The sequence below is a fragment of the Brienomyrus brachyistius genome, chromosome 5, assembly GCF_023856365.1.
Source record: "Brienomyrus brachyistius isolate T26 chromosome 5, BBRACH_0.4, whole genome shotgun sequence".
NCBI classification, from domain to species: Eukaryota; Metazoa; Chordata; class Actinopteri; order Osteoglossiformes; family Mormyridae; genus Brienomyrus; species Brienomyrus brachyistius.
Window position 1 is genome coordinate 21627810 of NC_064537.1, and position 27441 is coordinate 21655250.

The following is a 27441-nucleotide window of genomic DNA, read 5'->3' on the forward strand; positions in this document are numbered from 1 at the left end:
GATATTGCTGATATAAAGGGCTCAAATTCATTTTTACAGCAGTGATAATGATATGTGGGGAAACTTCAGCAGTGCCCGGATTTTTATATCTGTGTAGCGATCAATATTTGGGATCGAAGTATGACATATCAGAGGCACATTGCTGTATAAATAACATAGTTATAATTAAATATAAATTTTTCTTTAAAAAAATCAATCGTAGGAGTTTCTTATACTTGCATTGTGCACTAATAATAACCTTTTTTGTCTTTAAGAGGAACATCTGGCTAAATACGTGTAGCTGTAATGAAAACATGCACATGCGTGGTAAATTTTGTAATTTTCTGGTTTTGAATACTACTTTCTCTTTATTTGAAAGATAACTTTATCTTTATTTTAAAGGACTGCTGCACATTACAGATAATAATTTCTACTTTAACAAATACTCAGTTATTTGGTTTAAATGGTCTGGTTTTTGAAAATGTGATGGTTCCTTTTAGGGTTTTGAATGGGCCTGAAAACTTACAGTAGGTCAGCTTGACCAAAACTAGGCCATTCGAAACAAATCAAATCAGGAATTAAAATGCAACATGTTTTGTATTATGATCATTGTGTACCCCATTTTTGCATAATGTACAAACCATGATTGGAAATTATCTTTATAAAGGCACACAATATACAGTATCTGTATATTGTATGAAACTAAATAATTACTTTCCTGGCATTAAAATATTATACTTGTGACTCTTTCAGGTTGTTATAATAAGCTAAGAAATTCAAACATTGTGTCAATAGAGCCTATTTATTTTAAACTAATGCACAAGGTCATATGGCATAACATAAACTGTCTATTCACAGAGAAAAAAAAAAGCCTTATTCATACTTTGTACTGAAAGAGAATGCAGTGTTAGCATTTACACAAACATATTATAAATGTCTTTATTTTCCTTTAAAGGGCCGGCATGACTGAAGATTTTTCTGTTATGTGAAAGCAAAATTCAGAGACATGCAGTCTAGTTGTGACTTTACACAGCAGTCACACTGTATTTTTAGATCAAAACAGGAAATATAAAAAATTTAAATGTCAAGAAGTAACTGTATGTTTATTAGGCTTTTTTCTCATATAAACAAAGACTTTGAAGAAGACCTTCCCGGAGGTTTTGGCATGAAGTACTGTAGGATAAGTTGGATATTTTTTGGAACATGTAATGTGTTATATTAGGCAGCTAAGTTGCTGGGGCAGTGTCAGGGATTAGAAGTGGAATTTCAGTTTACAATTTCATCTGTTTACAAAGCTACAGTTAATATGCGCATTTGATTTTAGTTTAACTAAAACAAGTAAATGACCTGCTTTTAGCAGCTGAGCAAGCTGTTATGGGTATCTTTGTTAGAAACACAATGCATATTATAAGAGGAGCAACCAATAGCTATAAGTATCAGCAAACAAAAGTCATAGAATACTAGCAAAACATGTTTCGGCGTAGAAATACTTGTAGTGTATAAGTAGTGCACCTGCGAGCGTGATCTTAACTATGCTCATTAATTCACTATTCACAAACAACAAATCAGAACACATGATCCATACTCTGAACTATTGTTGCTGTTGTTGTTGTTGCTGCTGTAGTTACAGCACATAAAAACTATATCATTTAGATACAATCTTTGATTGATGAAGTTTTATTTCAACATGGAAAGGATATATCCATCCATCCATTTTCCAAACCGCTTATCCTACTGGGTCGTGGGGAAAGGATATATAATCGATATATTTTGTTCAATCTCAAATATATTGATTTTGCTGCATATTTTCAGTTATTGGGCCAGTTCCACGATGTAGGGTTCATTGCTTAGCTAAAGAAAGCCAGACTTTCCCGAAAAAGTCAGACTCAAACTAGAACCATCTCTAAACTTACCCTCATGCCGTTCCACTACCGCGGTTCAGCTTTAACTAATCAAGGCTCATAGAAGACAGACTTGCATAGTCACACCCGAGATTTTTAAGAGGCTCAAATGAATGGATGAACGACAGACCGATCAAATGAGTCGAAATCGTGTAAAACGAGAGCGGTGTTTTTTCCGCTGCAGAACAATCCATGCTGATGGAGCTGTATGAAAAATATAATCGCTAAAAAGGCAATACTGTGGCCATAAATACAGCCAGGGAATTGGCTTGGTAATGAATTGCAGACAGACTAAATGCGTAAGTTACGTAAATGTTACAAATGTCTAATAAAGTGGCACGGTGGTACAGTGGTTTTGCTGTTGCCTTACACTGTGAAAGTTCCTGGTTCGATTCCCATAGCCAACTAGTAACCTTCTGTGTTAAGTTCACATGTCATTCATACTGTATGATAATGCTATTCTGTATTATTTGATCTCCATAAAATACTTTCAGTCGCATCCGTGTGAAATGTTCTGCACAAATAACCGTATCTTGTCTTTGCTTTTTACTAATAAACTTTCAAAGTAGACTGTAACTAAACAAAATATAACAATATCTTCCTGTTCAAATTATTTGAACGAATTTTCTTTCCATTGCATTTCATGCTTGACTCTTGTAATATGGGTACTCTTTTATGTTAGTTATTTTGGAATTAATTGAAATGCTGAGATGTGATTTTTATAGGCTTTTTTATATTTATTACATGACATGAGTAGCGAGAGCGCGGAATTTCGTCCGGCGGAACAATCTTTTGGGAATCTGTTCCCACACGTCGGACGTTCACGTGTGACAGCGAGACAGTTAACCTGGTCTGGAGCAGACTTATTCACTAGCATAATTTACCATGGTACTTCAGCGGGGATTCCTTTAAGACACATTGATGGAATGTAACTCCCACTTAAATGAGCCAGACTTGACGAAATAAGTCAGACTTTCCCTTAATCCTGCTTCATGGAATACCCCCCCTGCTTTGCGAAAAAGGCCCATTCACTGAAATTGAATTATAGAGCTGTAGGTAAACCAGTTAACAAAACATGAGAGCGTACAATTTTAGATAAAGACAAAAATTGTCGAGCATTCTTTGCAGAAGGAGAGTACATTTATATGTTTGTAGGGGTGAGAGTGACATACCAGGACAGTGCTGTCAGGTAAATAAAAACGTAATTGTCTTGTGGCTAGTCAAAGTGCAGTGGTACAAATATTCTGACGTTCCGTCGTTTCTATGCAGTTGGACTTCAGATGGAAAATTCCACAGAATATCAATGGCATCACTATGGTAAGGCGAATGCTCCAGTATTTTTGTGGACAATCAGGCTTTGTGATGTAAATTGAACCGACAGCTGTCTATGGTGAAAAGAAGGAAATTCTTTACCATGATGGCCGTTACACCTACAGGAACTTTTATGACATCCCATTTGAAATCAACATGGACTTAGTTCCCCCTTTGCAGCTATAACAGCTGACACTCTTCTGGGAAGGCTTTCCCTGAGATTTTGGAGTGTGTCTGTGGGAATTTTTGCTCATTCATCCAGAATAGTATTTGTGAGGTCTAGCACTGATGTTGTATGTGAAGGCCTGGCTAGGAGCCTCTCTAGTTCATCCCAAAGGTGTTTCATGGGGTTGAGGTCAGGGCTCTTTGCAAGCCAGTCAAGTTATTCTACACCAATGAACCTTGCTTTGTGCACTGTGGCACAGTCATGCTGGGACAGAAAAGGGCCTTCCTCAAACTGGTCCCACACAGTTAGAAGCACAGAATTGTCCAAAATACCGTGGTATGCTGAAGCATTACTGTAAGCATTCTCTTTACTGAAATTAAGGGGCCTAGCTCAACTCCTGAAAAACAACCCTGTATGTTCCTAAACGCTTCCATTTTGTGATAGTACTGGTTACAGTTGACCATGGAATATCTAGCAGAGATGAAATTTTACAAACTGATTTGTTGCAAAGGCAGTATGCTATGACAGTACTATGCTTGAATTCTCTGGGCTCTTCAGAATGGCTGGTTTTTTCACACATGTTTGTAAATCTGACTGCATGATTAGGGGCTTCATTTTATAAAACTGTGGCAATAGGGATGAATGAAACACCTGAATTCAGTGACTGAGAGGTGTGTCTCAATACTTTTGTGCATATAGTGTACGCCTTTTCTTAATGATGCAGTATCATTAAAAAGGGCTGAAATTGGGGAACTTAAATATTAAGTAAAGGTCAAGTGAGGTGAACGGTAACTCTCAACCGCACCAGCTATGAGTATTTTATCTGCAACAGGTGCAGTGTGTATCATTGGCTAACATTTTGCAAGATTAGCTAAATTGATGATGACAGGATTGTGAAGGTAAACGATGCAAGACCAATGGGATCACTTCTGAATTACTGTTATGGTGAAGCCCAGTCTGATATACTGGTTTTCAGTCACTTTATCAAGTCCTTTAGTCATGTATTCTGATAGTTGGACCTGTTTTAAGCTTGTCATATTTGTTTATTGTGACAAAATGTATTGTGTATGATGAATTGTGTATGTTTAAATGATGCTATACATATACTTAGAATTAATTTGTTTATTTCTTACACTTATTATCCCAAAGTTATCACAATACTAGTATTTTACTAAAGATGCATTATTCTGTTGCCAAGGAAGATCATGAAAACACGTGAAGAATTTTGTTTTTCAAGACAGTAAAGGCAGGAAGATTTGTTTAAGAAGCACTGAATATCTGAATTATTCAAATTTCCCTTTGTGTTTTGAATTAGAGGTTTGAATTACACAGCTATGTTAAAAAAACTCATTTAATATTGAATAGGTTAGCTTAGTCTTTTTTTAATAATTAGAGTCGCCGTAGTGCTGACACCTTTAGTGTCTGAATCCCTTCTCTGGTCTGTGTATGTGACATGTGTAATTTTCTCCCCATGTTGCTGGATATTTGGGTCTTCTCCTGCAGTCCTAATACATAGTAGATAAGCTAATTAGCATTTCTGTATCCAAAGTGCCCCTCCTTCGCTCCAAGATGACATCATGAACATCTGATGTTTGTATCCTGTAGTTGGGGAATAATCCATGTGGAAGAATTTTGAGAAATTTAAATGAGTTCTTGGTGAGGTTGCTAGTCACCAATAAACTTGGAATGTATTGGTTACCTGGAGATGTCTTAATTTAGCATTTAATAAAGATCAGTATGTTGGAGAATATATATTTTTTCTTCATTACAAGCTAGAAGTTTACATAAGCATTTATTTCAAGAGAGAGAATCTAAAAATGTATGCATCCTTGCAGAAGAAGCCGGGATTTTGACATCGACAGTCTACGGAAGATTTTAAACTATCTTTATTATGTCCTGAAAGCCAAACATCCAAATGCTGTGTTTGAATAAATCTGCCCCAGCATTTCTGTTGGGATGATTGAATTTGAGTTATAAACAACTGTTTTTTACATTGTTCTGCAGTGTATTTTGCTTCAAATATATGGTTTTAATAGGGTATTACGCAGAAGTTCACGTCATTTCACAGAACAATTTTTATTCTTTTCATGTTGTTTCAAGAATGGCAATTAAATAGCAACATTGTGGTAAAATTCTGTTTTTATTGTTTCTATAGCTAACATACATTTGTACGAATCTTGACAGTCAGCTTATTAATAAGATAATAAAATTTTTTGTCTCCTAAATGAACCGCAGATAAAGTCAAGCTGGTTTTAGTGAAATAAGATCCACCAGTCCGCTGTTGTTTTAAGCAGGCAGTGAGAGTAAGGCACGCACCATAATTACAATCCTTAGCTGCTTTCATGATTACAGTGAATGTGGTTTTAAATAAATTATCCTTGCTTTCTGAGCAGTTTATTATACACCCATAGAAGAACTGTTCATTAAGCTATGCAACAAATAAAATAAAGTGAGATAGAAATGCACAATTGACAATTTAATTGTCCCTCAGCATTTTTAATCATTAAAGAAAAGGTTTTGATTTGATGTGAATGGTGTGACCTCCTCTACCTAACAAACCCTCCCCTATCCCCCCCCAAACTGTGAGCCAACACAAACGGCACATTCCTTGGAGCGCTTCTTCTGTTTACCTCTCGGCTGGCTTCAGACTTGGTGTCCTCTCCTTTCCTTAGCGGTTTCTGGCAGTTAGCACACAATTCCTGCATGTCTATCACTTTAATCAAGAATGCAGGCCCACAGTCAGCCTCGCTGTATAACACTGCCATATAAATCACTATGAATATCAGATGAACCTCACATTTTTTTTGTATCAAATGTAATGGTGTGGGTTTTATTTCTTTTTTGCTTTCTTTCTTTTTATTATTTTGGATGAAGAGGTTACTTCCTAGAAATATCAAAAGGGGGCAAGCTTGCCCTCTTAGAAGTCTCCAAGAATTCTCTGGAATGACCTGTTTCTGGGAAGGCTAGTAGAATGGTGAATGCTGTTTTCTCAAAATACTCTGTTAATCTGCCCTCCGACTTCAATGTCAGTTACATATCTGCCCTCAAGTTTTGTGTGCAATCTGAAAAATATTTGTGAGGAGTCTCACTGTAGTGCAGAAATGTTTTGGATTCTGAACCATATGTCATTGCGGAGGCAGCTACTAAATTTCATTATTCCTATGTAATCTACTTGCTCAATAAGAAATAAAAGTCCTTAATCCTTGATGTCCATATCAGCTTTTGCCCTGGTTATTGTCTATTGAATGTTGAATAAGATGCCACATTTCAAAATTAGGCATTATATACATTATATAAAATGTGATAACACTTTACATTAAGTGCACCTTCATAATGCATTCATAGAACATTCATAGACAGCATGCAAGTACGCCTTAACATCCTTACATCCCTTAACAGCTTTAATATACATTAATAACAAACATTACATGATTTTACAATTATAATGTTTGTTATTAATGTGTATTATAGCTGTTAAGGGATGTTAGGATGTTATGGTGTACTTGCATTATGTTTATGAATGTTTTATGAATACTTAATGAATGCATTATGAAGGTGTACTGAATGTTTTATGAATGCAATATAAAAGCTGTATGAAGGTGCAGTTAATGTAAAGTGTTATCTAAAATTTATACACACACACACACATTCTGTATTTTTCTCATTCTGTGAAAGTTCAAGAGTGACGCCGTTTCTATATATTTGGTAATGCATATTTAATGATCACATATAGTTAAATGTCATTGGAGACAGGGGTTACCTGTAGCCTGTATACTACCAGTTAATGAACTGAAATAACCTCCCCACAGATTACACCAGGTCTACAACTGCCTAGACAGTTGGGTCTTCAAGAACTTCTCACTTCACTTTGCTAATTTGAACAAGGCTTTATTTTTATATTTGTCAGTCGCTAAACTGTAGCATGGCTGTTAAGCCTCTCGCAGGCCTAATTAGGGCAGCAATGTAAGCATTCATGGTCTAACTTTCATTCCTGGGTTAGAGGAGGTAATGGTGGTGCTGCTGGCAGCCCTGAGCTCTTGCGGCTGCAGTATTAAGTGACTGCTGAAATTCATTGCTGGAGCAGCCGTTTTATATGTGTAGGTGACAACCAGCTTTCATGACGCATGGATGTCCGCAACACATTTGCAAATCGTGGTGTTTCGTTATTCATTAGGTCACTCTTGTATCACGTGGAAACTCCAGTGTCAAGCAGCATCATTTTCTGCTGTTTGTGATTTGAGTCAGGATTTGATAATTAGGTCATTAATCAATGTGTTGGCCAGTGAACAGGAAGAACAATATGTTTAATATTTCCAGTTCATGTTTTTCGGGGGAACAATCCTCTCTTTCTTGATCGACCGCTTTCTAAATAGCTTGTGATAGTATTTTCTGAGAGATTTAATACAGCTCAATAGCTCCAAAATCTGAAAATCTGAATCTATAACTGTAAACAATTGTTTCTATTGTTTAATTGGGGCCTTTCTAGTATAGCTATGGACTGGAATCACTGTTTGATTAAAATCAAGCATTATGATGCTAGAAAGAATTGTTCCTTCTTCTAGGTAATTACATTTTTAAAACATTTTATTCAAGTATTATTATTTTTACAGTAAAATAATATAAATAAAAAATAGTATTCTATGTAAGTTCAAATAAATATAACAAAGAACAGAGGATTTTAGAGGCCCTTTTTGTAGTGATAACTCTGTTTTTAATCCTGAGCCATTAGATATCAATTACTTAAAAAAATCAGCAATTTACTGGATAATGGAATTCTCGCATTCCTTGATATTTGTAAATGTCAATCATATGTTGTTACATTTTTAAGCCATGGGCAAATACCGCTGTTTGAGTAAACACCCTTTCATATTATTGAATTTGTTATTCAGTGTTTACTTGCTAAAATAGACAAGTTTGCTCTTCACATGCCAGCTATGTATCTATTTAACTTGAGTTAGACATTGACAACTTTTCCTAACAATTAGTTCGCACTTTGGACTGAAAGGTGATGGTTTCAAGTTTAGACTCTCTCTCCTGTTTTCACAGAAGACAAAGCTCACATTCAGTCCTTTTTAAAAATCAGGTACATATGAAAAGTCAAAAATGTTCAATGTCAAAGAATAAAGTAATTCCACTACACCTAAAACAAGCTGCATGTTCTATCAAGTTAATTGGGGAGAGGCATGCAAAGTATCTCTGCCTCTGGGATGAGAAGAGCCTAGCATTGTCCTACTCTTTAGCCCGTAACTGTTTTAATATTAGGATTACCTACAAATAAATATTTAAAACACTCCTGTCTTCATTTCATTTCATGTAAATCTTCCAGCAGTTCTTCTCCTTCAGAAGCAGCTATAGGATAAGCAGGTAACAGAAGTGCCTGCTCAGAAAATGCTATGGAAAAGTACATAAATAACAGTTAAGAAGATAAACAGTGAAGTTACATGATTTGATTCATGAAGTGTCGGTTGTCTTGAAGTTAGAGCAGAAGATGTGAAACAGTGACCTTACTAAGTGTGTGAAAATAGCCGTGTGACCTCAGTTTTAGCAGAGGCTCCTTGGGGAGAGATCAGCGTCTGGGGAGGTTCCCGAGTCACAGAGCAAGCTCTGTTGCGACGTGAAAAAGTACAATCCTTATGTGTGTGTGTGTGTGTGTGTGTGTGTACAGGCTGTCTGTCTTTGTGTCAGTTGGTGCGTAGCAGATTTTCATTGCTGTGCTACTGACACCGCCCCACTGGACTCCACTTCCTGTGTTTTGCCTTGCCTGTCTTAAGGTGTTCATCATGGCGTCACTCACTATGTTTAGTTCACTTTAACTCCTTGGGCAGTGATTCTCTTAAGGAAAGTTTATTCATACAAACATTATACTATTGTTCATGGGGCACTGCTGGATAAATTGATGGTCCTCTCTGGCATTAGAAAGTCTCCTCCACCCTGTAGTTTTTGCTTGTTTCCAGTGTCTCCTGCTTCACATTGTTCTTGTGTACTGCTGTCTTTCAAATTTTGAGCCTGGAAGCAACGTAGCATTCTGCCAGCAGAACCAGGATTAAACCAGGATTTAAAAATGCAGATTAAAAAGAAAAAATTGTTCTCTTAATTTTTTCTAGAGCTGTGCATGAGCCTGTGTGTGCGTATGTGTGTTTATATATATATATATATGACAAGCAAGATAAAATATGTTTTATACTCATCAAATAAGGACATTTTTAAATCGATTTTTTGTAAATGACATCATCTTGATAGATTTTTGAATGCCGTCAGCCTGAAATAGCATCAGATTGAAATTTTGAAAGTGCAGTCAAACCTTTGACGCTTTGCCTGCCGAGCGTCACGTAATCACAACTGAGCTGATGGTTCTTCTCTGTCTCTTGCTGCGGGATTGTGGGTAATCATCTTCCATGCTCTGCCTCAGTCAGCGTGTCTCACTTGTACAGTCAAAATTTAGTAGAAAAGCACCACCCGAATAAGGGCGTAGCAGTGCGAGCGATGAATCTGTTTAATGACAATGCAATGTCCACATTTCCACGAAATCAAAAAGGAGGCAAAAGCGGCTGTCATTAGATAGGTTCCTTGTTAAAGACGCACAAAAAGAAAAATATTCCAGTGAGCCAACAGATAGCAGTGATTCCGTTAGTTATAGTGAAATTCGTCCTACAAAATAACCTTCCTCTTCTCCTCTCTCTCGTCTCCCTCACACCATTCACAATTATTTTCAAAGGTAAAGTACAGGTTAATATGTTTTATGTATTTTTACTTTATATTTTGTATTAATCATTTTTATATGATTATTTTTGGGTGGTAGAACGAATGACTAAAAAAAGCCTTCCTTCTGCAAGCTTTTTGTTTTAGTCTTATATTGAAGATTTTTGTTCTAGGTTAATAAATAAACACCAGCAAATCAGGAACAGGTAACATTGATTTAAAGTTAATATACTGTATAGATATATTGGTATTCACAGATTCTTTGTTTCTTATGTATGTATTAATCATTTTACATTATTGCAGATATACGGATCAATGTTCAATTTTTGTCTGGTTTAAAAGTCTTTTGCAAGTCATAAAGTAAATAAAAGAAACATTTACAACACTGTTTCCGAAAAAGTTGGGACACTGTGTAAAATGTAAATAAAACCGAATGCAATGGTTTTCAGTTCATATAAACCCATATTTAATTGAAAATACAACAAAGACAACATATTGAATTTTGAAACTGAGAAATTGTATTATAACAAATATAAGCTCAATTTGAATTTGATGCCAACAACACATTTAAAAAAGTTGGGAGAAAAGGTTGGCATCACCTCCTCGTTTAACAACACTGTAAACATTTGAGAACTGAGGAGACCAGTTGCTGGAGTTCTAAAAGCGAAATATTGTCCCATTCTTGCCTGATATAGGATTTCAGTTGCTCAACAGTTCAGGGTCTCCCTTGTCATATTTTTTCATTTCATGATGCAGCCAGTGTTTTCAGTGGGTGACAGGTGTGGACTGTAGGCAGGCCAATCTAACACTCAAACTCTTCTACTACAGAACCTGTAGTTGTAAAACAGACCTGCTGTTGTAAATACACGTGGAATGCAGTTTGACATCATCTCGCTGAAATAGACTGGCCTTCTCTGAAAAAGATGTTAGAAGCTGGAAGGTCCCTCTCATCTTTAACCCGGAGGACACGGCATTCCTGATTTCCAATATGATTCTGAAATTTTGATTCAATAGAAATTTGACTACAGGATAGTTTTCCATTTTGCCCCAGTCCATCTTAGATGAACTTGGCTCCAAAGAAGTTGGTGGCATTTCTGGATCACGTTTAGATATGCTTCTTTTCTTGGTAGAGTTTCATCCTGCTTTTATAGATGCAGTGACAAACTGTGTTCACAGACAGTTGTTTTCAGAAGTGTTCCTGAGCCCATGCAGTGATATCCACTGTGTCTGTTTTTCATGCAGTGCTGCCTGAGGACCGAAAGATCACAGCTACTGTACTGTATCCAATATTGGTTTTCAGCATCGTCCTTTGTGTAGAGAGATTTGTCTGGATTCTCTGAATCTTTTAATTATATAATATATCATAGATGACTTAAATATTCTTTAATGTATTCTTACATTATTCTTAAATTGTTGTACTATTTACCGACACAGTCTTTCACAGTGTATTGAACTTCTCCCCATCTTCACTGCACAGAGACTCTGCCTCTCTGGGAGGCTCTTTTTATATCAAATCATCTGACTGGCCTGTTGCTAATTAACTTTATTAATTGTGAGATATTCAAACAGGTGTTTTGTTATAATATTGTGTAACTTTTTCCAGCCTTTGTGCCCCTGTCACAATATGTTGCTGGCATAAAATTCAAATTGACCATATATTTGTCATAAATTTCTTGGTTTCAACATGTTATATGTTATCTTTTATTTTATTTCAGTTAAACTTGGGTTTATATGATTGGCAAATCATTGCATTCTGTTTTTATTTACATTTTACACAGCGTGCCAACTATTTTGGAAACTGTGTTGTATAATGTAAAAGGAGAAGACATACCAAATAATGAGATTTAGGAAATATAAAATGTCATTGAAATCATATGGGAAAGATGATTTAGCTAATCAGGAATTTATATAAAAGACACCTTGTTATTATGAATTGCTGCATACAAGTGGTTTGTGACTATTTCACTGCAAATTCCTCTTAATAGCATCACAATTCCTGTCATACAGAATCTCTGCAAATGAAGGCATACAGAAGTTCCACATTGTTTTTGGCAATAAAAATATTTAGACCATTCAGTCTGACTTTTTCAAGGTGCAGTTTTTTTTATGACAGAAAAGGTTACTTTCTTGATTACATCTGTGTTGTGTTTGGGAGAATAATAGAGCTTTCAGAAGTGAACTGAAAACCATCAGCTGGTGTCGCTTCAGAACCCCAGAATTAGTTGTAAAAGTTCAGTGACATTAAATAACTGGCATGCCGATGGCATCCCCTGTCTGAGCCATCAGACACTGACATTATGGAAAGATCAATAAGCGCTATCACTGGTTTTTACTTCATCTCTAAAGAAAACTCGAGCACTCTGATACTGTTTTTAATGTAAAGGCAGTCACATAAAATACAATTTATTATTTGTATGCCTGTTTAAAAAGTTGAAAAGCATGCAGAGTAGTAGTACTAATCGGAGAAGATCCTCTTCATTATAACGGAGTCATAGAGTCACCAGTCATAAAAGCCTGAACAATTCAAAGAAAGTTCCACTTGGGTACAAATACAAGTTGCAAATTATAAGCCAGCATTTTGCCATACATCTTACGAACACATTTTGGTAGTATATTTGATCAGTATAAATTTTGGCATTTTTTAATTTTTTTTTTAAAGAAAATATATGTAAAAATTTTAGAAATTATGTGGTTTAAATTTGTTCAGGATTCAGAATTATATGTGTATCAATTAATAATGAATTAATGTAAATGTCATTTCTATCAGTTTACATTTCAAGAATCTGCCATTTCATATCTATAAGAGGAAATTATATAAAGTTATATGACTGTAAACTGAATTTTTTTTTTTCGTATACAGGTAAATATTTGCATAATACATATTGTTATTTTCTGGTACTTAACAGCAACCGTTTGGGAGAAGACAAGGCAATATGTTTAGTATTTGGGCAGCTTGTACTGCAGCTGATTGAGATATATTTATTACTAGCGGCCATGTTGTTTGACAGTGATACCACTGTGTCAGTATTCTTGGTTTAAAGGTAAAAGTATGTGCTGAACAGGTCTTCAGTTGGCTTTAAAGAGTTAAAAGATATATATATATATATATATTTTGAAATTATAAAAGGGTTAGGGTTAGGGTTTATGGTTTTGTTTGGTCACATATGCTGCTGTTCAGGTAGGGCAGGAATGGTAGTGGGCTGCAGCATAGGGTTAGGGTTTTGTTTGGTCACATATGCTGCTGTTCAGATAGGGCAGGAATGGTAGTGGGCTGCAGCATAGGCGTCTGGGCTCGATTTCGTGTCACACATTTGTGCGTGCAGAGTTTGCAGTTTCCCAATGTGTTTCCATGGGTTTCTTCTGAAGATGCATGGATGGATAATCCTTTACCCAAAAAAAAAGGTGATTTGACTTTACTAATGCGTTCCTTTTACCTTGGAGGTCGGAACTCTTAGGTGGGAATGACATCACACACAAGTTAACTGCATTTCAGTACAGCAAACTGGAAAGCCACTTAGCAAAACCAGGGACTTGTTTCAAAAAGATTTCATGCTTACCCGGATAATTTGCCGGATTTAATTCACTCCAGTTTATATGCCCCTTATCATCGTTCACTTACATTTAGCCCAGAGTACCTTAAATCTGACAAGTTATCTAGCTAAGCAAGAAATCCTGCTTTGGAACAGGCCCCAGTTTCAGCTCGGGTAAAAACACAGCAGGAACACGTCTACAGACAGCAGTTAGGCAGTACTGTATGTACGACCAATGTATTATGTACTGTGAGCCACAAATAAAACACAAGTGTTAATGAACAGTGTAAAACTACACTGAATTCTGAGTTCAGGGTTGTGTCAATTCCTTCGACTTCATGAGTTGGAATTCCGAAATCATGGAGCGTTCCTGCTGAAATTTCCGACTAATTTATGAGTTATGAGTTGAAATGGAACGCAGCATAATTGGGCCTGTGATTGGAAGGTCTCCAGTTCAGACCTGAGGCCAGCAGATTTATGTTGCCATTGGGATCTTGGGAAACACTCTTAACTACAGTACATGGTTGCCTTCACTTGGACAAATGTGGAGACTCAGTGATTCTTTATTGCTGTAATATGAGCCATGTATTAATATCAAATGTCCGAAATGTATCTATGATAAACAAGAAATATCGCGCTGAATTAATTATTATTTTCTTATTTCTGTGTAAAAATCATCTTCAAGTTTGTACATGCAGAGGCCAAATATGTTCCAGCACAGTCTTTGGCAATTAATCTGCCTTAATGATTTCAGTTAGGATTCATGTGTCCTTGGATAATAATGGCGATGATCTCCGAAAACGTACTCTAATATACAAATAGCAACGTATATGATACTTATGTAAAATCTGTAAAATTTTTCATTATATGTTCCCATCACACATTTATGTATGTGGATATATAAGCGTAGCAAACCACTAAGTAAAAGGTATTCTATATACATAGATAGTTTTAGTTTATTGTGTGATTTTTTTTTTCTTTTAGAGTCTTGGATCAACTGGCCGATACGAAACACGAAAAAAGTAAGTGATTTTCATCCCTATGTTACATTGTGCTGAGTCACCAGGACAGTTTAAATAAAAATAGAATGAACACAATATTTATAATTAAACAATTATGTGCATTAAATGCATTTAGAACAGCTTGTGACAGGACTGTAATTTTTAATGTAAAATATAGATTTTTCTTTTTATTACAACAATTTCCTGTAGTTGGGATACAACCAAAGTAAGACACCTCATATTTATTCTTTCTTGTGCTTTTCATCTTGCCCTTTCATCTCAGTGAGAGGATATTCACACTGTAATGCACTTTTGCTGTGCTGAGATGTTTCTAATGTTTGTTATAATGTACTGCTGATCACAAGAGTAGTTTCAAATAACATAATTTTCTTATCGGAAATAATCCAGCCTAGCTTGTATTAGCCTTTGTGAGAGTTGTATTCATAGCTGGGGAGAGAATATTTTAAAATGTAAACCAGGAAAACTATATGATGTTGAGCTACACATCATGCGTTCCTGGTTTGTGGCAGGAACACGTACCTGGGTCGTGTGTCAGAACTCTCATAGGCAGCCTGTTGATTGTGTGGCGGTGTGCAGGGCGCACGACATGGCAACAAGAGGAGACCCAAAGATCTTTGAATTGGGCTATAATTATTGCTATTTGTTTGGCAGGTGCATTAGTGACTGAGGCAGCTGAGATTGTTAAGGTAAAAAGAAAGGCGTCACCATAAAAAAGCAAAGTTGAAGTTCATACCTAAAAAACAATGCTCTGGCATTACTTAACACATACCAAGATTGCATTTATCATTGAGATATCTCTGATAGACCTCCCTATGCCAGTTTAATTCTTTTTTAGTTACTTGTTCCAATCCCACTAATTTCCGTTCAAGTATTTAATCATATTCCTTTTAAACTGTTGATTTTTTAAATCTTTATTAATCTAACCTAAATCAAGCAGCTCAAACTCTCTTTCTTCTTTAATGGGTTATTGCAGGATAGGAAAAGGAAACATTGGGCCCAATTGAAATGAATGGGATTGAGAGACGCGAGTTGAACTTTAAATGGAACGGTGTGGAATGTTGCTCAGTAAAATGAATGTAACTAAAAAGAGGATATGCATTAGTGCAGTGATGAGCCTCGGAGTCATTGCAAGTGCCGGCGAAGGCAATCTGTGCTCGAGTTTACTCATCGTGGAGATTATTGGTCCATCTGTTTTCTTTAGTTTTGTTACAGGGAAACTGTGAAGACTTGCACATGTTTTAATTCCCTTTTTATGTATTATTGAGTCTGGCTGATAATATTATACACGCGTTCCACCAATTTCATTTTGTCATAATACAATATATCTAGCACTACTGCTACTATTTTCAACTAGTACTGCTACTGTTCATATTTTTCTATAATGCAATTTTTGAGGTCATTCGTAGTAATAGTCTCAAGCGTTGTTGTGTGCTATAATTATATGTGTATTTTACCCAGTATTGTTTTTCTTCTGTGCTGAAAGCTTCTTGGGAGCAGTGTTTTCATACCCAGTTCAAAAGTGTGAGCAGACTGGCAGTCTGACAGCCTTTGGGGAGCACAAAAGTGTGCCCTTTCCTTCTGGGAGCCGCCTCCCACGGTGCAGATACAGTGCACCCGGCTGATGAATCAGAGCTCATAAGAAGAATGGTACTTCGAAGACACTGAATAATTTCATGAAAGGCAATTCAGTCCTTGAACAGTTACATAACATGGCCCGGATCCACCTTCCAGGCTTTTCTAAATAACGCCATTGTTTGCTGTTCCACAAAAGGCCCCAGCTGCCTCTGTCATAGCGGTAGAGAGCATGCCTACCTTTGATGAGAGTTGTCAAACCCACGTTCAGCCCATTCAGTTCCCATTATATAGCTCATTCCTTGGACTCATTACTTCAGGATACTGGGGATATGGAGCTACCAGGTGGAGGCTGTGGTGACCACCATATTTGGCAAGTTCAACATCCAATTAAACAGAAAACAAATGACTTATGAAGGCAATTTTGCTTACCCGTTTCGACTCACTTACCCATGCCTGATAACTCTGAAAGAATGAGCATTAAAAGTTTGGTATTGAACTTAGAATGTTTGTTTTATTTATTTTTAAACTGCACGGCATGTCTGGTAGGTGTAACATGGAGTGGGACCCATATAGCTGCCTGTGATGACGAGGCTCAGAGTAAATTGGATTGCGTCCCATTGCGAGGATTCGACCGCTGAGCATTTCTCTATCTCAACATTCTGCAGCGACGTCTGCTGTCAGCTAGGTACCTACAGAGTTGTGGGTGGAATAGGACAAATGACATTCTCTTCCGAGCGCTGCGTTGCTTGATAAACCCGCTATAGGGAAAAGAAATGGGTGTCTGACAGCACCCCTCGACAAGGGGGTGCAGCAGACCTTAAGTCTTCATTGCTGACATGAGTGTCATTTGTTGAGAGTGAGGTCGAAGGTGATCACTGGTCATGTCACATATCTGATTCAAGCTACAGATATAACAAATAATAAATAACCATCACATACAAGAATGTAGGAACTGTGTGGACTTGTATCCCCCAGTACTTAATTTAGCCTCATTCATGCCCCCCCCCTCCCCAGTAAATAGGTTTTTGTATTTCAGTTATTAAGTTGTGTCCTCCCCAATATCAAACTCTCTCCTAAGCCGCTGGTTGCATTGAAAAGTTTTTCAATATCATTTCAAAATATCATCATTTAAATATTTCTGACATTCATGATTTAACAATTACAACCATCAGTAAACAAAAATTCCCATGCTCTCTGTTGTTTGGTTAAAAATCTTTCGGACTTATTCACAGTGTAACATATTGACAGAGTCACCTGTTTAGCAAGATTAATTCTGATAAATATCACTGCCCCACCAGATACACCCTAGAAACTCTACTGCACAGTTTTGAAGTAGTTCATTACAACCCAGAACGATTTTCTTAGTATAAACAGGAATAGTAATGAAATCAACACAGAGCCTGGAATAATTTTCGCAGATTCTCAGGAAGAGTAGTAATAAATAGATGTGACTGTAGGTCTGTAACGTTAGTTTGGTAGTTTTTTACTATAAAGTCTTACATAACCTGCCAGCACAATCAAATGCATCTATAAAAATCATATGTCAGCAAGCAGGAAAATCTGTATTTACTGGTGAAGGAAGGCATGATTTATTCATAAAACTTTATCATTGACAAAAATGGATCACAGTGTATCAATGAGTACAAATTTGTCTACATATTTTAAAAATCCTGTTTTTAGGATTTATTATTTGGATTTTAAGTAATTTAATGTTGTGCATCGATACTATATAGATGTCTATAAACATATGCTGCGTACAGTATTTAATTCTCATAGTGGTATTTGTTGTATCTATATTAAATTGGTACCCTATTCTTGTAATCCAAGTTTGATAACTACCCATTCATTTTCTGTAACTGCTTGTCTTATTCAGGGTGACAGGGTATCCTGAGCCTATGGGGACAAGGCAGGGAATAACCCAGGATGGGGCACCAACCCATTGCAGGGTACACACCTCACACATGCACACCTATGGCAGAACTGGTAACTCCCATGCACCTTAGCCTGTTTTTGGGATGGGGGGGGCAGTTTACTTAGAGGAACGCAATGACACATGGAGATCATGCAAACTCCACACACTTGGAGCCATAACAGAAGCTCACACCCTGGTCTGCAGCTAACCTCTGCACTACCGTGTTGCCCTTATTTGATAACTGTGGCTGCAGTAAAAAATGTAGAATCCCCTGACCAAAATTACCAGATACGGTAATAATCATGTTACCATGGAGATTAATTCTCCGGGAAGCAGAGAATGAGTCCTGTCAAGACAATAACTGCCTAGGCTATGGGATTTCTCAGAACTTCAGCTATATATCAACTATATGTGGAGTTTTTGAAATGTGACTGAGAAGAGGTTCCAAGATTTCTTCTTAACATTATCATATGATTTTTTTCCTGCGTTAAAAACAAGTCACTGAAATTACACATTTATTATACGTTTATTAGTTTAGGAAGCATATATGTATTTTTTCATTGTAATACTGAGGCTTATTCAATATTAATATTTAATGTTTTTTTGTTAACTGTGCATTATAATTTGGTCACTTTGACTTGGGTCCTAATCATTAATGTCACATTTAAGCATATACATGTTTTATCCTTCTGTTAAAGTGCATATTACCTTGAAAGTGTTGCTAAAATCCTGCAATTTCTAACTATTATAAGCTGTGCTGCATGTTACACACCTCTAGGGACCATAGCTAATAATTAAGAAAGAGAAACTCAGTAAGGTAGGCTAAGCGGTCTTAAGGGAACAGGTTAACATCACGCAGTGCTTCGTCAGTAATTTCAGTGCCGCATCCTGTATTCTCCTCATTTACATGTACAAATATTATTTTTATGCTTTATGGTTTGACGGATCTGGATAAATACACATTTTTTTAATTGGTGGTTCAGTGCTAGAATTTTATCTAGATGTGAATCAGATATATTTAATGTTTTACCTATTGTATCTCGTATTTAACTCAGTCATATAACCTAGTGCATTTTCTGCTTCCACCTAACGGTGTGGTAACAAGAGGAACAGGGCCCTCAGGGCTCAAAGACGCCTTGAATGCTGTTCCACACTGTTTAAACAGTGATTCTTGACCCGCACTCATTTTTCAAAGCTTATGGGTACCTGCTGTCCAGCAGTCACAGACGCCTGGGCTGGAGGAATGGGCAGTCCCAGGTTTCGGAGCCTCTCGCTGGGACAGTAAATAAGCAAAGACTGACCCCACTGGCACAAATATATCTGCTGGGCAGCAGATCAAAGGAATTGCAATTCAGAGACGTCCCTTGGGGGACTTATGTGGGAGTATTGAAGAAGTCTTGTCTGTGGGACTGGTGGATTTGAAATTAGATATTTGCCTTGGATTACCATGCTGCGTGATTGCTGTGTTCTTAAAAGAAAGCGACCCGGAGAGAGAGAGAACAGTCTGACAATTCTTATCTCCCTGTTGCTTTGGGAACAATTGAACTGGCCCCTTCATTTGCTCATCATTGTAATCCCTTCCTTTGTTGGTACTCAATCATTTATTTATAGCCCCAGCTCTCCTCCTGATAACCTCTTGGATTGCTGTTTTACCATGCAAACTGTAGTTCCTGTGCTGGAGCAGAAGACCAGCAGGCCCTGTATCACCAGCAGTTGTACAGCTAGACGTCTGAACATCTTTCATTGAAACCACAGCCATATTAGTGCTCGATGTTTTCCCATCTTTTGCGGGAGACTTATTTATAAATAAAATGTATTGGACCCTATTGGTTCTGATGTGTCAGTCCCTTGTGATCAGCTGATTCCCTACTCAGTTTCAGCCTATGATAGACATACAGTAGTTACATTATGATCCTGATTAGACATTTATTTTCTCTATGATGTTTAGACTGGAATTTTGAAAGCATCTCATTTCCATTTTCCATTCTTCAGGCAACACCGATTTATGATGCATATTTTATGTGTAATGTTTATCTTGCCCTTCCAATATGATATATTCAGCTTAAATATCTATTGTCAGTTTAAGGTTCTTCAAATTGCGACAGTAGTTGTATAATCCATATACCCATCTTCCAACCATTTACCCATTTCAGGGTCATGCTGGCAGTTACATAATCCCTATACATAGACCCTATACAGCTTTAAATTTACCAGGACAAGGTTACAATTGCTTTGTGGAGTCACTCATATTATTTCCATCGCAATCTGCTTATTATAAGAGATGTATGAAGAAAGCCAGTACAAGCAAGGAACAATATAAAGTTAGGCTCTCCAACTCCTGTCCTGGAGAACTGCTGTCCAGTAGGTTTTCTGTCCTACCTGGCTTCTGATGAGCTACACCTGTTCTCAGGTAAATACCAAGAACAGGTGTGGCTCATTAGAAGCCAGGTATGATGGAAAACCTACTGGATAGTAACTCTTCAGGACCTGAGATGGAGACCCCTGATATAAAAAATCTGCAGTTGTACAGATGTCATCTGAACTAGGCCTGGACTTGAGTGTTATTGATAAATAAGGTCAAGACAGACTCATTTCTCTATATGCATCGTCCTTGCAAGAGGAACCCTTACAGGGACAAGTACCAGCACAAAAACCCTGGTTGTGAAACTTGGCTATCAATGGGTCTTCCAAAATATGATGACCTCAGCAAAGAAATGGTCCGACGAAAATGAAATTAGTGTTGAGCGGTTGTACAATACACAGCAGTGCATAAGAACGTCTGGTATTAAACATGATAGAAATAGGCTCAGTACCACTGTCCTTTCCAAGGCACAGTAGGCGGCGCCATGTACAAAAAATTGGGGTGCTAATAATTTAAATACGGAAAATTGAAATCTGTTGTCTTAGTTAATGCCACTACTGAAGCATTCTTTACTGCCATTAAATAGATAGTTAGCATAAAGAGGCTCAAAGATGACATATCAGTGAGAAAGCATGGCACTTGAGATTTCATCCAGCCATGTTCCAGCCACTTATCTTGGTCATGGTTGGGGTGTGGGGGGGGGGGTGCTGGAGCCTAACCCAGGCAGTACAGGACATACAGCTGGGTGGAATGACAGTACCTGAGATTTCATTTTCAGATACAGGAACAGGGTAGTCAAGAAAGCAAGCTGTTGTGATCTTACATAATAATCTCATTTTGAGATGTCAGAGATGCTTCTGGTGGCGGTACAGTATGAAATCTCCGAAAAACCCAGCAGAGATGTGTTTTTCTTGTAAGAGGAATCAGACAAATATGACTCAAAGCAGTAAGCCTCATCTTTGCATCCCATTTTTATGTATTGAGAAATGGAACAGAATAGCAGGAGGTCTCACGATAGTGATGTTCAAGGCTGTGCTGTACATCAGCATCACATTTCCACTTCAGGTGCCCCCATTTTGTCTTGCGCTCTTCATACCGTCATTCTGATTATTGCAAGATTATGGTATAACATTGAGTTAGATTTATATGTAACTAGTGAAAATACATATGGGTACTATGTATCATCATAGCCAAATGCTATTGTGGATTTACGGATATGAACCATTCGTTTATAGATTTCTGCAAGATCAGTTTAACTTATTTTTCCATTAAAAAAAATCTGAAACTGTGAGTCTTAGAGTGGGCCATGGGCCATGAATTATAAATTTGCATATCAAGAAAATGCTAATGAGGTCTTGTGTCATGGAACATTTGTTTTACTGTGTCCATGCCTGTAATTTGATTTTTTTCTTGGTTTCATATGGTTTAATAAGTTTCGTACAATTGATAACATAAGACTAGATAGATAGATAGATAGATAGATAGATAGATAGATAGATAGATAGATAGATAGATAGAATTTGTTTTGACTATAATGCAAAATCATTGAAAAAATGCATTGCATGTGTACAGTGTTCGTTGTATAAAAGGAGAATTACAAAGCAGCCTGAATTTTTTCAGAAATATCAGGTTTAAATTTATTTAAGTACTGCTCATGTTTGTATTGCATAGTTTAAATACATCCTGCTACTCATTACTTGTGTGGTTTTTTAAATGCCATGTGACAACAAAATTACAGACTTCGTTTTAAAGCTGTCATGTTTTTGTAATGTAGTAATGTGACAAGTGTTTGCACATGTTTGTTTATTATTGTCTTTGAGTTGTTTGACTACATCTGAGGAACCTATCGTTTGGCTTCAGTACATAAAAAAACTCATCATGAATAGAGCCTTTGGCAGAAGGCAGCCTTTTCATTGAGTCGTGACAGAGGATGAGGTCTACTGCTCTTTACACATGCACTCATGGACACGCACACACACGCTCAGGCTATTTTTACACGGTACATATTGTTCACTTTCAAAACTCTTGCCGTCCACTATATTCCTCCCAACTCTTAGTCCTCATTTCAGTTCCCGTTCTCGACGTTTGCTGCAGAGAAATAGATCGTTACTTCCAGTGTGCTAATTGCTGCTCCTGTGATTCACAGCTGCTGCTCTCGCAGACTTAAAGAGGGCATTAGTGGATATAGGTGGCATCACCGTGTCCCATGGTGTCGCTGCATATTTATAAGGTGCTTCAGCATCCCCCCCCCCCCCCCCCCCCCCACGTAAATTATGACTTTTGTATTCGCATCGGTTTTTATTGGTTGGCAAACATAAAGCCATTTTATAAGCCTCGGAGGATGGATATACGGCTCAGCTTCACACTGCTGTTGCCATGGAAACTCTAAGGATTGTTTTGTTGTTGATTTAATTACTGTCCCCAGAAGAGATGAACACGGTCTTCCTCAAACTAACGCTAAAAGAGTAGCCATCACCAGACAGCGACATCTGCTTTTCTGTGTACAGTGTCTCCCTTGCCCAGTCATTGAAAAGTGAAACGCAAATGAAACTGATGAAACCGATAAGCAGTGTAAAGAAATCAAACTCCCATACTTATCCAGCACACCTCTGAATTGTGGTACCTTAATTTGATTCTGTGAATAAACCATCACTGGCCCTTTCGCATGTCTTCAATTCCCCCACTGCAGTTCACATGTAAGCAGCACAACGCATGGTAAGAGACTACCAGTGCGATCTTTCAGAGTTATTTTTGTCACAGGTCATTAGGTTCTTGACTACTGGGGACATACACACTGAGAGGTGTGCACCGTGCTGTGCAGTTGCAACCATGGAAACAAACATCTCAGGTTTGCAGTACTTTATGGAAAACGGTCGGGGGATCGATTGGGAATTGGCAAGTGGAAAAAGAATGTTCTCAGCTTTTAAGCCGTTCTTATGTTTTTCATTTGGTTATGCTGGTGTGCAACAAAGTGGATGTCGACGCTACATATCTCATTAAGTTCAATTAGTTTAAACTTCTCTTTTTGACTTGCATTGTGAAATCACCAAAAAATAACATTCCACATAAATGGAATGTGTCAAAATCCATAGCAGCCCTATATAATGGAGGGCATGATAAAGACTTAGTTACTGAAAATATTTTTGATTTTTTTTTGTGTAAACTAGGACTGCTTCTGAGTGAAGAAAAATATTTTGAAACTCAACACCCAGAATGGACATTTTTTTTAAACCTTCTAAATTCCATCAATTTTCTTAATTTTTCTGGATAAGTTACACAATGGTTTAATTTGTCTTCAACCTGTACTAAAACAGGTTTGAAATCAGTTTTCATTAAGCAGTCATTAACCCATTGTGTAAACATACTAATTAGTAATATTATCAAGTTGAGACCCTTCGACCGTAAATGCATGTCAATCAGCAAGTAATTCAGCAAGTATTTTTCACCGGCCAGACTCCGTAAACTGTGTCTATTTGAGGCAGTCAATCAACAAAAGGACTGATTTATTATTGAAACAGCAGTACGATCAATGTCATTGTTTTCCCATACTTCTCAACCGAATTCATTAACTGGGCACAAACAGTCGAATGCTCAAACCAGCCGTGGGTTTGCATTAAGTTTCTAAGTCTACAATACAAAGCTCTCAGGATGTTAATTATATTTAGTCCTTAGCTGTACCAAAACATATTTTGCAGGATATATATTTATAGAATCTTTAATATTTAAATGTTGGCATTTAAAAGGCATACTTATGCTTTTTATTTCACGTCATCATCATTATCATCCTACATCTTTTTGCATTTTAGTGTAACATTTCAAGTTCTGAATTTACAATAGACAAATTGGTTAATATGGAAAAAAAAAATATGTGTTGCTGAATAGATTTCTAAAATCGAATCGGTTAGGCAAATCCTCTGAGATTAATTATTCCTTTTGAGTCTTCTATGTCCCTTCTAAGACTGCGCCCCCCGCAACCCAACCCCAGATAAACAATAGAAAATGGATGGATGGATGGATGGATGGATGGATGGATGGTGTCTTCTGAGATGAATTATTCTAGGTGGGAGCTCTATTATTGGGAGCTCCATGTTCTATTGTCTCTGAGGATTGACTCAATTTGAACTTTTCCTCTTGATTGTTTTAAACCCTTCACCAGATCAACAGACGTGCCGGTTCGTCTTTGCTTCCTAATTGTGAGCATTAGTCATGCTGCCTTCCAGGTGTCAAAAAGGCCAGCTTTGGGTCCTCTGGGTCGTGGCTCACAGCTCTGAGGTCTAGCACATTTTTTTGCTGTCTCTTGGATTATGTATTCTTAAAGGCCAGTGGATAGTTCAAATGACCCTGTATTCAATTGTTGCTTTTAACAGATTTTTTTGTGTTTACTTTATTACAGCTTTTCCCAATCGTAGCTCAATTGGTGGAGCATGAGGGTTTTATTCTCAGCGCAATGGAATCAAACACCATTTTGGGTGGGATCTTCCTCAGCAGTGTTTCCCAGTCTGATCCCTAGAGACCTGTCGACTGTCTGGCAGGGATCTCGGAAAGAGCAAAAACGTGGACTGACTGTGGGTTCCCGAAGGACCGGATTGGAAAACACTGCTCTACAGAGTTGTAGAAATAAAAAGATATTCAATGATGTCTTGTATAATTGCAAAAAGGTAGATCATTGTAATGCAGAATTTAGGTATTAGGGTGCAGTCAGTTTTTATGCTAATTTTAATTTGCCAACTCAAGAGATTTAAAAAAAAAAAGTTTTCTTACTGATGTCTTTCAGGTAGTATTTACCGCTCTAAAAATTCTCTTAAAAGTGATCAGCTTTAAATGCCTTTTATTAACAGTAGGTAGGGGCAGTAATCTTTTGGTTATCAAGGTGTCCTGCGGTATTTCTTGCATGGTCAGATGAAAGGTCCCCTGTCCATTGATGTGTGAGGCTCTCTCTGAGTCCTTCACTCTAGTTCCTTCGCCTGAACAGTGATATTTGTCTGTGATACAGCAGTAGTAATATACAATATTGTGAAAGATCTGTGTGAAATTTAGGGAAGTTCACCTATACTGTATGCATGCTTTTAGACTGTGGGAGAAAGTCAAAGTGGCAAGAGGAAGGTCATGCAGTACGGGGTGAACGTGCAAATTCCATGCACTTCCATGCACATGCTAAGCATTGTGCTCCCTAACTACTGCAGTATTTCCCAACCTGGTCCTCGGGGACCCCCCAGATTTTACTCCACGTTTTTGCTCCCTCCCAGCTCCCCACCAGACAGTCCCCGTTCCACCCAGTAGGAAGCTCAGTGGGAGCAGAAATGTGGACTGTCTGAGTGGGAGCTGGGAAGGAACAAAAACATAAACTATGTGGGAGGGAACTGGGAAGGAACAAAAACATAAACTGTCTGGCAGGGAGCTGTGAAGGAACAAAAACTTAAACTGTCTGTCTGGGAGCTAGAAGGAACAAAAAGGTAAACTGTCTGGGAGGGAGCTGTGAAGGAACAAAAACTTAAACTGTCTGTCTGGGAGCTAGAAGGAACAAAAAGGTAAACTATCTGGCAGGGAACTGTGAAGGAACAAAAACTTAAACTGTCTGTCTGGGAGCTAGAAGGAACAAAAAGGTAAACTATCTGGCAGGGAACTGTGAAGGAACAAAAACTTAAACTGTCTGTCTGGGAGCTCAGAAGGAACAAAAATGTAAACTGTCTGGCAGGGAGCTGGTTTTGTATTTAGATTTAGAAACTAAATAATCAGATCTACACAGGATATTTTATTTTCAGCAATATAACAAGAGGAATTCATTAACAAAACTTCTGTCTTCTGTAGTGTGTCCAAAAATAACAGAACCATATCCAGATTCTTAGCGATTCTTGATTATCGATTATCAGTATGCTTTGTTATCTGGTTCGGTTTGAGCACAGAGTAGAGGATTTTTTAGGGGTCATGAAATAAAGAAGAAGGCACAAATTTACAATGCAATCACTAAATCATTCTTTAAAGAACTGTGTGAATTTGCTGTTGTAGACATAGAACTTTTGACATATTTTTTTATTATTTAATTATTCATACTTATAGTGCATAATAGATGAGAGCTTCATAAAGCATTCATAATGCATAATAAACAGGGCGATAATTCCTTTTAAGAAATATTTATGGCTGTGTTTATAATGCTTTATGAATGTATATAAATTACTAAAAACATGGCCTTAAGTAAAGTGCTATTACTGTGGTTTTGAGATATGCTGAGAAATGTTGCTTGCTGTGCCATCCATTTCTGTAGGATCATCTTACACTTTCTTTCAATGATTATGACAGAACTTTTCTGTCTGTATATTGAAGGTACTGTGGTGACCAAGTATTGTCTTGTTCTTAAAGAAACTTTCCTAATGTGAATTTCTAATGTGTGTTTATTTATATTAAACCACTCAGGGCTGAACAATACATATACCGTCTATCTATCCATCTATCGGTTCTTCCAAATCCCAACTACTTATCCGGTAATGAGGGGGTCTGGATCCCAACACGATTTTAGGATTCTAGTCTTGTCAGTCACCAGGCATGCACAGTTACACATTATGGAAAATTTAGAGATGCCACACACAGAAGGACTGCCATGCAAACTCTACGCATGCATGCACACACACACACACACACACACACACACACACACACACACACACAGTAAGGCTGCCATGCAAACTCTACGCATGTACGCACACACACACACACACACACACACAGTAAGGCTGCCATGCAAACTCTACGCATGCACGCACACACACACACACACACACAGTAAGGCTGCCATGCAAACTCTACGCATGCACGTACACACACACACACACACACACAGAAAGGCTGCCATGCGAACTCCACACACACACACACACACACACAGAAAGGCTGCCATGCAAACTCCACATACACACACACAAACACACACACACAGAAAGGCTGCCATGCAAACTCCACACACATACACACACACACACACAGAAAGGC

General features: G+C 37.5%; 1 protein-coding gene across 3 annotated transcripts in view; it reads left to right on the top strand.

The window, feature by feature from the left end:
- ankfn1 (ankyrin repeat and fibronectin type III domain containing 1) overlaps positions 1 to 27441 on the top strand; it is a 129362-nt gene that overhangs the window by 59227 nt on the left and 42694 nt on the right. For 2 of the 3 annotated variants that reach the window (XM_049015562.1, XM_049015564.1), the window contains exon 7: positions 14571 to 14608. In XM_049015562.1, coding sequence (XP_048871519.1) covers positions 14571 to 14608 — 38 coding nt within the window. Of the gene's footprint in view, positions 1 to 14570; positions 14609 to 24976; positions 25023 to 27441 lie in introns of those variants that run through there. The other variant, XM_049015565.1, reaches the window with a different exon arrangement.